General features: G+C 37.4%; 1 protein-coding gene across 1 annotated transcript in view; it reads left to right on the forward strand.

Annotated features, from left to right (window-relative positions):
- The window catches only part of AFF3 (AF4/FMR2 family member 3), a 666987-nt gene that overhangs the window by 428347 nt on the left and 221892 nt on the right, over positions 1-16748 (forward strand). The window contains exons 6-7 of the mRNA XM_027842571.1: positions 6496-6532; positions 15016-15067. Coding sequence (XP_027698372.1) covers positions 6496-6532; positions 15016-15067 — 89 coding nt within the window. The remainder of the gene's footprint in view (positions 1-6495; positions 6533-15015; positions 15068-16748) is intronic.

The raw sequence follows: 16748 nt of genomic DNA on the forward strand, positions 1-16748 counted from the left end.
GCAAGAAGGATGAGTGAACAGGCATCAAATGGTTCCAAAGAGGGCAAGTTTATAAGAGAAAAAGAAATCAGATGAAACGACAACAAAAATTCTCTGCCTTTAGTAGTCCACTCACCCTCTGTGCCTATGGTCCTCCATCAGTGACGTCTGGCTCCAGAAACTAGTTTTTGCTGTAAGTTCTTAGAGTTTTTCTAGAAGTGTTGTTTTTTCTGGGTCTTGACCAGTATCTGCAAGTCCTGTTCAAAAGCATGACAAATTTGGCATGAGCAATACCTCCTGTTTTATATGCCATCGGTCATCAGTTTTAGAAAATGGGGAGAAGAAGCACTTCTAACAGGTGATTGGACCTCTGGGGTTGAATAAGTAAAAGAGTGAGTTGCAGGTTATAGATCAGCTTCTGTGTAATCATAAATGATGATGATCTTTATAAATCCAAACGACGTTATTAATAAAAGGATGGTCATTTGGCTATCTCTTTTAGACCAAAGACTCTTCATGGCTGTGACCTCACAGTGTATCTGCCCTTCAAAGAGTAGGTGCTCCTGAGGGGTGCCAATCAACTCTGATGGGTCAACAGTGAGGGTGGGCTGTATTAAAATGAGCCTCTTAGGGTACACTTAGATCGCCCAAGTCTTGGTCAATAGAGACATCAATTTCCATATCACTTGTTAAAACAAAAGAGAGAATCAACACTTCCCCAGACCTGTCTGAGCAAACATATTGAGCAGGAATATACCCATTAACCCAAACTTAGAATTTCTTTTACTAGCTGTTAAGATCTTGTCCTGGGTAAATCTCTCACACTAGTTGATTGCTGAATGAGGAAGTAGAAAAGGGGAAAAACCTTGGTCTTGATTCAATAATTAGTTATTAAATACAAGAGAGAAATATTAATTTCTCACACTGTTGGTATTCTGTCCCAGTATCAATTTAATAGTGATCTGGCAAACATAAAAAAGCAAATTACAGACTGTTGACATATCATTATTGATCAGAACAACACCAAATTGTATAATCTGCCTGTCCCAGGACTATGTTTTATGGATAACTTTATATCTAAAAACAGGTAAACCCACAGAAGCCATCATAGGAATACTCTTAGTTGTTAACCCATCGGTGAACAGAGATCCTAGAAAAGAACTGGCCATACAGGCTAGAATATATTGACCCAGGCTTAGGGGCCCTTCTATATGGTCTGTCTGGATAAGTGAAGTGCTCATTAGGTAGACTTAAAGACTCTTTAAAATTCTGCCATCTAATGTATTGTCTTGGTGTCTACCCAGAATGTTATTTTTTCTGTTATGTCATCCACTTATTCATACTGAATAATTGGGAGGCCACAAGTCTTCTTACTCTCAAAACTCTATCAGTATTTAGCTCAGAAGGGTACAGTGGAAAGAACACTGACTCTGAAGTCAGAGGACCTGGGTTCAAATCCCACCTCTCATATTAACTGCTTGGGACTTCAGGTAAGTCATTTAAATGCCTTCCCATTTAACCTTTTAACCTCAGTTTCCTCATCTGTAAAATGAAGTGATTAGACTAGCTGATGTTCTTTTAAGCTCTAGATCCATGATCCTATGGTCCATGGTTTCATCAAATAAGATACTATATGTAAAATATTTTGCAAACCTTTTTAAAAGCTTTGTTTATTTTATTTTTAATTCATGAAATAAAACAGGCATTTCCATAACATAGTAAAATTAAAAAAAGATGTTTGTACACGAAACTGCAAATCTATTATGTACAACTTGCTATTCCTTTTAAATATAGAATATAGTTATCATATAAATTTCTTTTTTTCCCCTTTTTTCTTCCTTCCCCCCAGATATGGCTACCATTAGACACAAATAAGTGTGAATGTAAAATACATATATATGTAAAATTATTTTGTAAATCTCAAAGTGCTATTATAAATGATAGTTATTATCATCATAACCATAACCCTCCAAGACACAAATTACAAGCCTTTCACAACTATGGAAATTTTATGATTTAAAAAAAAAATCACCTGTTAGCTAGAATTCTGGTGATTGGTCTTTGAGTAACAAAGAGAATCTGTCATCAGGTCTATACTCAGAGTCTTTGATAAGATCTGCCCAAGTTATTATAGTCTTCAGTAACTCAAGATCATCTCCATATTGGAGTGAGTTGTTGGACTAGGACTTGAGCAGAGGGTAAGGGCATTATTGTCATTGTATTTCTAGTGCCTAACACAGTACCTGCTGCAATATACAAAGTTCTTTTTAATACACTGAATGATTGAGTTATGACAGTGAAATTCAGCACAAAGGGAATGCCCTTGTGAAGCCTTTCAAAATGTGATTGAATTTATATTTTCTCTTTCTCTTGTTCTCTATATTTCTTCCCCTTATAAAATTATTTTCCTGGTGGATATTTCATAACAATGTTACTGAGTATAACTAAAAACATGGTAAAAATATTAAAACAAATATAACCAATCAGCAGAAAGCACAGAACCGTGGCCATATTAACTCAATCCCTCACAAAAATGCTTTTGAAAAGGAAAAAAAATAGATTTAATGTTATGCCTTCTAACCTTTTAGACAGTCCATATGAGAGCCATCTGTTTAAACAATTGCTATATCTTGAATCAAAACTATGATTCTTTAAATCTAGTGTCCATAGTATCCAGAGACCAGGTAAAAATGTATCTCCTCAGACAAATTTGTGTATTTTGCATTGTCAGAAAACTATGTGTAGATAATCTAACCTAGCTACTTTTTTGTCTTAGTTGTCATTAAAATTAATACCAAATACGTGATCTATTTTTCATCTCCTCAACTCTGATGCTTGAGATTTTCTACTCCTTCTCTCCTCCTATGAACTGTATTCTGTTTTGTCCTTACGTGTCTTATCCTGAGCCTCAAATCTTTTCTGAAGTAGGGGAAATACTGTGATTTTCAATCTATACTGCAAATTATGCATCAGGTAAAAAAGCAATATAGTACTATGGAATAGTGAATGTTGGCCAAGGATTCTTGGTTCAATTCTCATCTCTATTCCCTCAAACTTCCCGAGTGATTTTGGCTACAATTTACCTAACCATTCTTTGCCTCCATTTTCTCCTCATGTGAAATAAAAATGATAATTGAATGGAAGCTCCTTGAGAACAGAGATTTGGGGGAAGGGGGTGTTTGGCTTGGTACCCTGAACACTTGGCATAGTACTTAGAATGTTGCTTTACATGCCTGTCATCAAAGGCCAACTAGCTTTACAAATGTTTGTTGAGTAATTGACAATATTCCCCTCATTTCACAGATGTTTTAATGGAAATTTGTTGTTTTATACATGTAAAGTTTTTGCTATTTAGTATGCAGTTATCACCTCACGTGAAATCTCTTTGTTTTTGCTTGGGTCAGAGTATTGGATTGTTAGCTTACAATTTAGTCTTCTAATAATCTATGGTTATTGGTCACTCTCTGTGATTCAAGATGGCTAAGGTACAGTCATAGGATTTGGGGGCTAGAGAAGAGCTTAGAGAGACCCCAATCCAAACCCTTCAATTTGAGGTCTGAGGTAGTATAAGAATTATGTTGCTGAGCCAGGATATTATCTTAAGTCTCTGCTGCCATTTTCTGTGTGTTTTCCTCCCCACTGAGATGGAATCAAAAGAATTCATTCCCTGTAATACCTACTGCACAGTTTTAATAACAATTACAGTGAATTTTCATGAAGGAAAAGGGCTCAACTAAAAGACTTGTCCTACATCATCATCTCTGCCATTTTTGATTTAGCTTTTATTCAGGGCACAGCCAAAGGATGAGATTCTCTAAACAACCAATTAAGACACACTTTTGAGATTGGCTATTTGGTCAGCAAGTACGTTCTCAGCGGGCAAATGTATGTCAGAACTTCTCTGTGATGTAGTAGATTGTCTTGGAGAGCTGTGGTCATCAAAATGTTTATCACCCTTCAGACAAACCAGTGACAAGCCTCTCTAGACTTAGCTAGTTGGCCTTTGATGACAGTCATGTAGCCCATCACCAGAACCAGATACAGAGCCTTTCTAGCTCCACAGAACTTGTCCAAGCTTGTTTTCAGCTAGCATAGCCTTTGAGTACACTCTAGTGAAACATCAAAGGATCACTCTGGTAGATGAATGGGGTGTTTAAATGTCAACCTACAAAAAAAAATAAAATAAAAAACAAACAAAAATAAATAAATAAATGTCAACCTACACAAAAAAATAAAACAAACCCACAAACAAACAAATAAATAAATAAATGTCAACCTAGGGAATTCCAACTAAGAAAAACAAATGGAATTAGGTGGTATCCATATTTCTCTCAAAGCAGGCAGCATGCATGTGTCCATGCATGGGATCTGCAATTTGATGCTCACTTCGGGGTTAGGATGCGCAGTTTATATAACCTTTCAACAGAGGCTGATATCACTCCATCATCATTTCACCCCTGGACAGAGGAAATACCTCTTTTATCAGACCATCACCCCCTCATTTGGGATATCAAGACAAAAGAATCTGTCTCCATCCAAGCCTAAGCAGAACACAATGGGTTTTCCTACCTTAGATTAAACTGCTTGCAAGCTTGGGGCAGGAGGTGGGGGGGGGGGGGCTGACCAGGATAAGGAGAGTCAAAGCAAGCTCATTATCAGTAATGTCCTTCTGAAGAAAAACTGAACTTAAAGTAAGAACTTTGGGAAAAGTGGGCTGAAGGAAGCTCTGAATCTCCAAGATATTGGTTATTAATAATCATTTTTCACATAAATAACATCAAATTTGTTTTTCATATTCAAAAACTTAAAACAGCTCATATTCAGATACAAAAGCTCTGAATTATTTAGGATGCAAAAGATGGAAACTAATCCTCTTGGGACACTTACTTCTATTTTTTGTTTGTTTGTTTTTAGGCAGTTGGGGTTAAGTGACTTGCCCAAGGTCACACAGCTACAGCTAGCAAGTGTCAAGTGCTTGGTCTGAGGCCAGATTTGAACTCAGGTCCTCCTGACTTCAGGGCCGGTGCTCTATCCACCATGCCACCTAGCTGCCCCCGGGACACTTATGTCTGGATAATCTACTTGGGAACATTTCTTTGTCAGAAATGTGTTCCTTGTTTCTCATAGTCTTCTACTGCAACATTTCATTGGGGTGGGGTAGGGGGACTTTTTATTTTTGTGTTCTATCTTATAAAGTTAGCATTACTTAGCATTTAGTTTCAGGATCATGATAGAGTCTGTGGTTTCTCTTTAACTAATGAACAGCTATCCTAGTATCATAGAATTTAGAGCTGAAAGGCACCTTAACCATCCAGTTCTACTCCCTTATTTTGTAGGTGAAGAAACTAAGGCTCAGTGTAATGTTAAATGACTGGCCCAAGGTCACACACATAGTAAGTAACAGAACTAAGCTCCAGGTCTAGATCCTTTGACTCAAAAACAATGCTCTTTCCACTATACCATACTACCTCTCATCACCCATCATTACATGTAGTATTTGTTTATTAAACATCCAGGTATGTCATTCTGTACTGGTTGTAAAACAAAGCAGTCTAAAAGGTTTATTTTCCAACTTCTGGTATCATAGATTCTTAAAATGTCAATTTATGTAGATTTTGGTCCCATCTCCCCCACTTATTTGGACCTAACGTAAGTCAAATCACATCCCCCTAATCTAGAGGAAGGGTAGTAAAAATTTCAAATAACACAGCCTATAAAGTGGATATTAATCCTGTTCTATAAAACCAGTCTAAAATAGTTAATCTACCATATTTTTAATACTGGTTCTGTTTTCAGTGTCTTTTTCATACCTGTCATTACTTATTCCTATTCTCATTTTCCCTGATGTGTTAGATTAAGTGTACATCTTCATGAGCAAGAGAGAAGGGAATTCTCAAGTCAAACAAGATCAGAAGTATAATTTACTTTTAATGCAAATTCAGTCTCTAGATATGAGGGAAAAGCAGATTCCTTTTCTATGTATCAGAAATCTTACAGAAGAGGATATTCACTGTCTCAAACATGAAGACACCAGAATTGGTAGCCTTCCTGCCTCATCTTCAAAAATGAGGTGGAGGCAGCATGGTGCACTGTCTCTGGAATTAAAAGACATAGGTTAAATCCCACCTCAGGAGCCTACTGTGTGTGACCTTGGACAAGTCATTTAATCTCCATAATTCTTTGTTTCCTTAACTATAAAATGAGGGAGTTAGATGAGATGGCCTCTGAGTTCCCTTCCAGCTCCCTCTATATGATATCATGAACCATTTGTACATTCTGAAGGAAGGCAAGGTGCAAGTTAAGGAAGTTGGAAGGGAGAAAGTGACCATCAATAGTAGAAAGAAGTGGTACAAAATGTTTTTCTAGAGTACCTGCATACCAGGCACTTTCATATAAAACTTTACTGCAGTAGTTTGCAGTAAACAATTAGCTTCCCAATGATACACTTATATCTCTTGTTCAGACTGAGTTTGCTTTTTACAACAAATTAATTTTTCCCTTTTTTTGTCATTTTAGGATTCTCAGCATGTATCCACTGGACACAACAATCCAAGTAAGAACAGTCTTTCATTACAGATGAATTGGGGGAAGTGGAAGAAATGGGGAGGTTCAGTAGTCATGGCGGGGGGAAGCTGGAGCATGACCTATTGGGAAATAGGAGAGTTCCTGATTATATACACAACAAAGAAGAAACCTAAGAAGTAGATGAAAGAAAAAACAAAATTAAGAAAGAGAACAAGACTAAACAATATTGGCTCTTGAGCCTTGGTTCTTGAACCCAAGACTTAGTGTCCAGTGTTGTTTTGCTCAAGTAGAGAATCAGACTTAGGAATGACCTTGAAACTCTTTTTTACCTTTGTCCAGAGGAAGGAAGGCTAGGGTATATAAATGCTATTTTTCATAATGCTGTTTCTCTGAAGTTGGAAAGAACAGCTTGCTTCATTAAAGTTGATCTCTAGTATATGTGGGAAGACAACAAATTTTAAAGGGTAAATAATTGGTTTCCTAAATTAAAAGGAAGTGGGTGGGGAAAGAAAGCCAATCAAGGGGCCCCAAGCTAAATTGCCATAAAACTCCCAAGAGGCTACTTTAAAGAAAAGCAGCACCTTGCTGGGCATGTACCATACAGTCTTCCAAAAATACACTGACATCAATTGGGTGGAGGAGGAGCCATATTGCAGTTAGTGACTAGTAAAACATTTAGGCTTTGTCGTCAAAGAAAAGACGGAATCATTCTGTGAAGCGCTGTTTTAATTCTCTCTCCTGGCACCCCTGATTGGTATGAATGTTGTCCTGTGTATTAAAAATGCATGACCTACCCAGTTCATGTCATTAAAGCATACCAACAAAGGCTGTATTTTGTTAGTTTCATGACCAGTCAGCCAGCTGAGAGCACCACTTGCCAATTACAAAGCTGTGTTTGAAGATGAAAAACACTCTGAGCCAGAAGATGTGGCTTTGAAATTGAGTGCTCACCCACTGGGTATGGGGGGAAGACATCCAGGGGGAGAGTGTTGGGATGCTGCAGGCTGTTAATGCACAGTGCAGAATTTTGCTAGAGAAAGGTCAGTATGGGAAGATAATGCTGTGAGAATGAATACAGCAATGTCACTTAATTATCCTGCCATCAGCTGGGATTTACTGTGAGCCGGGGTATGAAGCAAGAAGTAAAAGGCCAAAGCACTAGAATTCTGAGGGAAAATAATAAATTCGGTAATGAATAGAGGAAACTAGAAGGAAAGACGTTTATTTTTATAAGATCCTTCAACACTTACAAAAGCTAAGCACAGAACGCCAATGACCAGAAATTACCAAGGAGTTACTATTGTTTTGTTCATGGTGTCCCTGTATTTGATTCTAAACATTTCATGCTACGAGAGGGATTTAATAGAATAATAAGTGCACAAAACCTCTAATTGCCTTCATCTTGAAGTTGTCAAGGAGAAGAGGGAGAAAGAAGGACATTTAAAAAATATATACCATGGGTTAGGGATTGGACGGGTGATTTCATTGTACAAGGAACTCTAAGGTGAGGAAACCTCCCTCTACAAATTCAAGCCAGCAGTTCCTTAGCAACATACGGTCTTGAAAAGAGTTGACTAGAGCTGTGGTGTCAAACTAGAATAGAAAGAATTCCTGTTGGCTCCATATTGACTTATTGTTGTTGTTCATCAATGTCCCACTCTTCATGACCTCTTTTTGGGGGTTTTCTTGGCAGAGATACTAGAGTGGTTTGTCATTTCCCTCTCCAGTGGATTTAGGCAAACAGAAGTTAAGTGACTTGCTCAGAGTTACATGGCTAGTGAGTTTCTAAGGCCATATTTGAACTCAGATCTTCCTGACTCCAGGCCCAGCACTCTATCCACTAAGCCATCTACTGCCTCTTGAATATTGACTTCAAAAAAACACAAATTAACATTATCTATGTTGTATTATATTTTATTTATGTATTATATATTTTATTTATTATCTAACATTTCCTAATTACATTTTAATCTGGTTTCTTCCCCAATCACTGGCAACTGGTATCTGAATTTGATATCGCTGGGTCTAGAGTACTTAGAAGTTAAGTGACTTTCCCAGGGTCACACAGCCAGTATGTGTCAGGGGCAGGAATTCAGCCAAGGTCTTCCTGACTGACTATCCAGTGCTCTACTCTGCCTCTCAAATATACTATAATGTGATTAAATCATTGTCCAGAAATAGTGCATTACAAATCTTGATTCTTCAAGCTTGCCACCTTTTTTCTGGTGACATTTCATGCTACTAATGCTCTTGGCTACAATTTGTAAGATACGCAAAGGAAGACACATTCCTTATATGAAACTAAAGATTGTATGACATTTTAAGCAGAGACTAAAAATTCCTGGAATTCATGGTGGCATGTACTCAGTCAAGCTAAGCAAGCAGATCTAAGAAACAAAGTACCTAAACAATGTCCATTATTCTTCTCACCATTTTTTAACATAGACACATATAGCTCTAACAAATTAATTGCACCATTTTCTACAAATCTGATTTTATTGATCTCATCACTGATCACATTGAAACTATATGACAAGGTACCTACATGAAATTTTTAGGATTCTCAATTTTGATAAAGCAAAAAGATTTTAAATGCAACATGAATACAAAGATGTACAAAAAAGATGAATACAAAACAGATGTACAAAATAAACACAAAATTAAATTGCGTAGAGTAGTAACAACTGGGGACTCAGGAAAGAATTCTTGTAAGAGGAGCTAGCCCTTAATCTGAGACTTCAAGGGAGCTAAAGATTTCTGGGAGGCAGAAAGGAGAGCCGAGTTGAGTTCAGGCATGGGGTATGACTCGTGCAAAGTTGCAGAAGCAACAGATAATAATATTGTGTAAGAGAAACAGCAAATAGGCAAGTTTGATAAGAACAAAGTGTGTGAGGTAGAGTAATGTGGGATCAGCCTGGAAAAATACATTGGAACCAAACTGGAAAGGGCTTTAAATGCTGAACATGGGAGTTTATACTTTACAATTGAGAGCAAATTGAGAGCCACTCAGGTTTCTTGGGCAGGAGAGTAACATGCCTAGCCCTGGCCATTGGGAATATCAGTTTTGCAGCCATGTTGCTGATGGGTTGGAGATGGAGGAGAACAGAGTCATTAAGTAAGAGGCTATTGCAATAATACAGTTGAGAGATGATGAAGGCCTGAGCTGTGTAAGTGGAGAGAATGGGATAGATGTGAGAGGTGTTAGGGAAGGACAATTGACATTTGTCAGTGTGGTGAATTATTTATCATAGAACTAAATTTGATTTAATAAGTCAAGGTGAAAATTTAAGAAAAAGGTTGGCCTGTTATTTGGTAAAGCATTCAAGAAATTTAAATATTAAAATAGTTAGTGAACCTCTATATAAAGAAATCATCATATAACATAGTAAAACTTTGTTTCTTATACTGTTCACTAATAGAGCAGAATTCAGTAAACAGTAAATCTATCTTGGAGCCCTTTCAACAACATCAGTGTATTATGTGTGATAATGATCATGAATGCCAGGTCCGATAGCAGTGCCAGAAAAGTAAAATTTAGTAAACTATTTGAACTAGATTAATATTAATGTGGCAGAGTCACACAGGAAAGAACTAAAACTCTACTTTAAGTTAACTAAATGGTCAGCCATTATTGTTGTTGTTGTTCATCCTTCAGTCTCAATGAGATCGATGAAATCACAAGGGTGATAACTTACTTGACTTGCAGGTGAATTGGATTTAAATGAGGCAGAGCTATGCAAAGTCATCAGCCTCATTCCTTCCCCCAGAGTCATCACAGTTCAATAGCAAGACTGAGGTCAAGACAGTTGGGCTGGCCAGTAGGCTATTCTCTATGACCATTTCTATCTCCATCTCATATAATTAACTGCTTTATTTCCAATGGAGAATCTCCTTTGCTTGTCCTATCCACAGCATTATGATCCTATAACATTGAGTTCCCTAGTAATAAGGCATAGACATCAGAAATGGCAAATATTTATTGAGTACCTACCACAGATAAAGTCAATACTGGAGATACAAAGATGGAGCTATGAATCTGGAAAACATTTGATCCCAATTCTGTCCAATTTGTTTTTAACCATTCCTCCTTGTAGTAGAATATAAATATTTAAAACTATAATTTCAGAATTTTTAATGATGGGCACACAAGTTACCATGAAATAGAGTCAGTGACAGTGTTTGTTGTCAATCCTATGACCATATGGTGTCCAGTCACATGGCCAGGTCTGCTATGAAACAATCCAGCTTGGTGGCTTTTGATAGAGAGCCCATTTACTGGGTTGAAAATTCCCAACTCAGAAAACTCTAGCGCCTATTACTTTCCACCACTCCATTCCATCCCACTCCCCCAACCCCACCAACTTGAAGATTGATAAAGAAGACTTGATACTTAAAAGCTCACATTTTTAAACTCGTGAAATTAACTCCAAAAATTGCATCATTTATAGTTTTAAGATATGGGAGTATTTTGTGTTCTCTGCTCCCTTAAAGGATGTGAACAGCCATCATCTCTGTCCATCATCCTGCACTTAATTTCCCTAGAAAGGTTCATTCATTCCCAATATTGAAGCTGCTAAAGGCCCTTACTCTCCAGTTTTTCATAAATGTCTTGTGTGGCTTGGTTGTATCCCTCCCCTCTGCCAAAACCTTTTCTGTTGTCTCTGTTGCTACAACAGTGAGCGCTGCTAAGAGAATTGATAATCAGTTGCAGCTTGTCCCTGATTTGACTGAAGCCAGCCAGCCACTCAGACCCCAGATCCCACATGTAATCAGATCAGGGATCCCTCCACCTGTGGGTTCTTTAGCAGCCTTATTGCTTGAGGTAAAATATATTTATTAAAGCAACAGAAACATTGTACTAGCTTTTGTTATTGAGTTCTTGTTTTCTGACACAAGGTGTTTTGAAATGTTTGATACTGCCTTCCATTCCCAGGTCTGTTTGTTGTGGGTTGCATTTAATTGCCTGTGTGAGGTGTACTTGGTGACGAGTCATAAAGGGTAGGGGGGGGAGAGAAATTAACCAGCTTCCTAAAAGTGAAGGGAGAGGAGTGGTGGGGGAAGATTCTGCTTTGAGAGAAAATTATACTTCAGATCAGTTATGCTTTACTTAAAGTAATTGTAGCTACCTGTACAAGGAACATGAGCAGGGGTTGTGGTGGCTGGTGGTGACAACCGTATTAGTGTGCCTGGGATTGGTTTGTTTTTCCTGACCTGGAGTTAATTAACTGGACCTCTGCAAGTCCTCCCTAAACTAAATAACTGCATCACAAACCTAAACCAGGGAACAAAACTTCCAATCAAAGTGTGAGCTCAAAAACAAATTTACTAATTTGTTACTGCTGCTACTGCTCCTGCCTGGGTGAGGACTCTAGGACTACTCACATGTGGTCACCAGGGAAATTCAAACAACTGACTTTGTCTGATTTTTTTTTCTTTCATTACCAGGCTTATATAGTAAAAAACAAACTAATTGAAAAAAAAGACACTGGATCTGAAGTCTGAGTTCACTACTTTTAATAATTTTGTGACTTTGGGCAAGTCAGCTAACCCCTCTGGGCCTCAGCTGTCTTTTTGTATAAAATGAGAGGGTTGGATTCAGTGACCTCTAAGGAAATTGCCAGCCCTAAATCTATGATACTGCAATCTATAATGCTATGATGTAATTTCTTGGTGGGTTTTGGGGGAGGGGTTCATAGAGAATTAGGAGAGGAAGAGGCATTTTGTAGACTCAGACCAACTACAGGAAGCTGATTTCTGAGATAGATTTAGAAATTATGCTTGTTATAACTATTTTTTTTTTTGCTGCCAGAGAAAGAAAGGGAAAGGCAAAGTTTTGTGGGACCAAGTTCTGAACTAACAAGGTAGCTCCATAAATTAGCCCTCCATCACTGAACTTTAACTTCATAACAGGTTGGGGGGGAGGATAATACAGCAAATGTATTACAGTATTTTATCCCATAATTTAGTTGTTGAATCCTATAATCATGATTAACCTTTAGAATTCAGACCACCAACTACTAATGTTGACATAGTGTAAGTGTGTGTGAGCCCAGTAAAGAAACATCTAAATCAAGGACCTAGAAAGGGAGGATGTGTATTTACTAAATTTGTGGCCCAGGCCGTAGACAATCAGCACATTTAAGCGATGGCGAACAATTAACATCCCTACTGTTGATCTTTAAATTGGCCATTATAACACTGTGGATTCTGAAGAGTGACAAAGAGTGAGAAAAACAAGAGGGATCACTGTGTCCAGGAAACAACATGGCTGCAGCAGTCAGGGAGAGGGAATAGGAGAAATCTTCTTTTGCTTGCTGAGAATCCTTTCTCCTAGGAAGGAAAACCAGCATTATGTGTCCGGCTCTGGCCCCTTTGTATAGTTATGCTTCCATCACTGCATTGCTTAGGGCACTGCCAGCACCACCCACGTGCAATGGAAACTGCTTACCTAATCAATCCCTCCTAAGGTTGCTTCCATTCTTGGAAGGGAGCTGATAAAGGCTAGTAAATGACAATATATTTGGAATGGTACTGACCAGGGCTTTTTCCCTCCCCCTCCCCCAAACAATAGATTAGGACCTGCCAGTAGATCTTAAACCTTAAGGGATAGATTTTCAAGATATTTGCCACCATTATACTCCTTCTCCGCCACACATTTTTTCCTATGATTTTTCAGGCTTGCCAGTGAGAAATAGAATGCAGTTAGTGGAATGGCCTCCCTTGTCCATCACACCCCACTTCCTCTTGCCTGTCACTTCTTTCTCTGCATTGTACCCCACAATTGTACCCCAAGGCTTCAAGAAATAAGTAGCACACACACACACACACACACACAACTGGGAACTCCTAGCCCTTGGAATATAACAAGGCACTTGGTATCAGAAGAATGAAGGTCCAGAAGCAGCTTCTCTGCTACTTCATTATAAAGCTTTAAGCAAAAATGAACCAGACTTATCTGTGTTCCATAGTTTTCCCATCTATAAAGTGAGGGTAATAATGCAAAAAGAAAAAATTTTTAAGCTGACCAAAATACTCATGGAATATAAGGCATTCTGTTTAATTGAGAATTCTGATTTATCTGCAATTAATCAGAAACCCTTTTTACTTTAGCCCTTTCTAATTATATTAGTTCTTTTTATTGCCTCTTGGTCATCACTATAAAGATCAATTTTCACTGTACATTTCTGTAGATGCAACCATAGAAAGTGACAGAGATCAAGCTGAATGAGTGCTGAGCTCAGCACGTATCCTGAAATTGGGGTTGAATATTTTGGTTTGGTTTGGTTTTACTAAATTCTGATAATAACTTGTTTAATTTGCCTTTTTCTTATGAAAGTTGAGTACTACCCAAAAAAAGTCTCCATTTAGCAGACAGTTCTGCTTAGTAGGTATCCAGTTAATAATGGTTTTGATATATTTGTAACCTTGATTAAATGTTTGGTGCAAATTATGGTAGAACTTTGGAAATGTTCTTTTAATTCCTTGGGATTAAGTTGTGTACAACAAATTTTTCTCAAGTTGTAGGCATCCTTATTTTACCCTAAATATATAGAAATAGCTAAACCAAAAGCCCGATTTATTCATTTATAACAAAGGGCTATATAAAGATTTTTCATTTTCTATCTCAAAGCAACTGGCAACCTTGAACAAATGTACCTAGCAGACAGCCAAGGAGGTACATAATCACAATACTCACCTCTCAAGTGATCTATCTCTTAGGGAGAAACCATATAACAGTTTTCAGGAGCATACTGCAAACATTTGGTGTTAAGTAGCTAAAAATTATATTATGCCTATCACAAAAGGAATTTGCCTTTAAACTATCCAAAGTGAAATGGATATAAGCCCCATGGTTAAAACCCTCTACTTCCATAAACCAAACCAAGCCAAATCTTTAATGACTACAGACCACAGAAACATTTCTTTAATGAACCTCTCAGATGGTCAGAAAGGCTTTCTGGTTTCCATCTCGTTCTCCATGTACATAGGACTCCCAAAAACATTTTGACAGGGCCCTGGATGGGAAATTGCTACATAGGGGAGGTATGACATGTGGCAAGACCTCAATGTTCCCTTCACTTCTCCAAGCTAGGTAATGATCTAACTTGACCCAGTTTAGGTTGTACTTACAAATGGGATCAAAGCAAAAGGTGTGTTGGTGGTTGAATATTAATACAATTTAGTTCCTTAGATTTACAGTAAAATGAAGTGGAAGATTCTCTCTGAAAGATAAGCATGCTTTGGCACTGTGTCCTGCATTGAGTCCCCTAGTTGTTTGTAAATAGCACTTTAGTACCTACTTATAAATCATTGCTTGGGCAATTGGATAGCATAGAAGAAATTATTTTGCAAATCCGGCACTCAGACTGTAAAAGATGTTTAAAAAGCCTCCTGCTGCACATTTTGCAATATTGTTAATATGAGCATGAGAATGTGTTTTATCTCTCTCAAATCTTGAAGACTGTTATACTCATGTATTCTTTGTATTTTTCCCCTGCTTCTTTTCTTAAGAGAAAGGTGATGCTGAGCCAAAGAGTCCGGACAATGGTACATCAAATACTTCGTAAGTTGATTTCATGTTTTAATCTAAGATAACTGTTCTTTAATCTGCTTTGTGATAGAGAATAGTGGGACTACTTTTTTTTTTAAAACAGAAGGAAGCTTGTGGTTCTCCCTTGTGATAACGTCCTTCTTTAAAACGTTTTTTCAAAGTGCAGATGCATATTCAGTTCATTAGGATCATTAGCATGAGTGATCTTGAGATCAAGGAATGGTCCTCTACTGAACCATGCAAATATAATGGGATTTTTGAGGGGGGGAGGAGGGAAGGTGTGGATGTGAGTGTGCGTGTGTGTGTGTGTGTGTGTGTTGGAGACTGAACAAAGCATTTGAAAGGTTAACTCTTTAGAATTGGTCTATCCTTCACAATTGTGCAAGTTTGTCACATTGACTAAAAGATACCATATTGTGATGTAATTTTAGAAGACTGCAGTGTGTAACTTCACCCACCTTTGAATTGCTTGAAATCCAATTATAGGTTATGTCTGATCTCTCAAGATTTTGTTGGTGTTTTTGAGTTAATAAAAGTCATCATGAAATAAACTAGGGAAAGACTCACTTGTAAAAGACTTGGGTTTCACAATCCATCTTTTACCATTTTTTTCCTCTCATCCTACAAAGGTTCTAAGGATATCTCTTTTACTGGTAGTTTTTTACAGTAAGCTGATGGACTTGGAATTTAAAAAAAAATAATCTCAGGGTTAAGAAATGAACTCACCTTAGACTTGCATGAATCAGTAACAGAGTTGTCTCAGAAAAGTCATTTTTTTTAATCCCACTGGAGGAATGAAGAATGTTTCCTCCTAATAGGGAAGATTTGTGGGTTTGAGATTGTAATGCCCATAATATATGACCTATGCCTCATATTGTTTTAAATTTAAAGAGCTGTTTTATGTGACCATGACAAGAAATCAGTTTGGTTCATGTCCACAAGTCATCACACACAAAAAGAAGTCCAGTCAAGAGAAAGCATTTACTGAGGGGTTTCTGAAATTCCAGAAAAATATCCTTTAGCATAAACTAAGAAATGGCTTTTCTAGATGTGTATAGATTTCATGAAAGACAGAGTTTAATTTATTAAATTGTTTTGCATATATATAGTATATACATTCATATATCTTCATCATTTATATGTATAAATATACATATGCATATTTTAAACCTAAATGATAATGTTGCCCTGGTTTCTGATCCTATGATGTCTGTGAGTGCTTAATAGTGTACTTTGGTCTAAAATGGTTCAAATAATGGCCATCTTTTTAAAATGGCATTGCAACAAAAGCTAGAAGGAGAAGCCTTTTAATGCCATCTGGAGGGATTTTGGAGAATTGAAAAAGATGGAACTTTCTTAAAAATTCAGCTAATGCTCAGTAATATGTGAGCTTTAAATAAACACTTAGGATAGAGTGTAAACTATTTGGAATTCAGTTTCTAGCCCATTCCAATTGTGAAAAACAATAATTTTTTAATGGTAATTTTAATTTATTTTTTTGTTTTCAACATTTACTTCCATAAGATTTTGAGTTCCAAATTTTCACCCCATCTCACCCCTCCCCCCACCCCAAGATGGCATGCATTCTAAATACCCCTTCCCTTCTATCTCTTCCCCTCTTCTCTTAACCCCTTCCCCTTCAATTTTCCTGTAGGGCAGAATGGATTTCTGTACCCCATTTCCCATATTTCTT

The sequence above is a fragment of the Vombatus ursinus genome, unplaced genomic scaffold (assembly GCF_900497805.2).
Source record: "Vombatus ursinus unplaced genomic scaffold, bare-nosed wombat genome assembly UNPS02014877.1, whole genome shotgun sequence".
Taxonomy (NCBI): Eukaryota; Metazoa; Chordata; class Mammalia; order Diprotodontia; family Vombatidae; genus Vombatus; species Vombatus ursinus.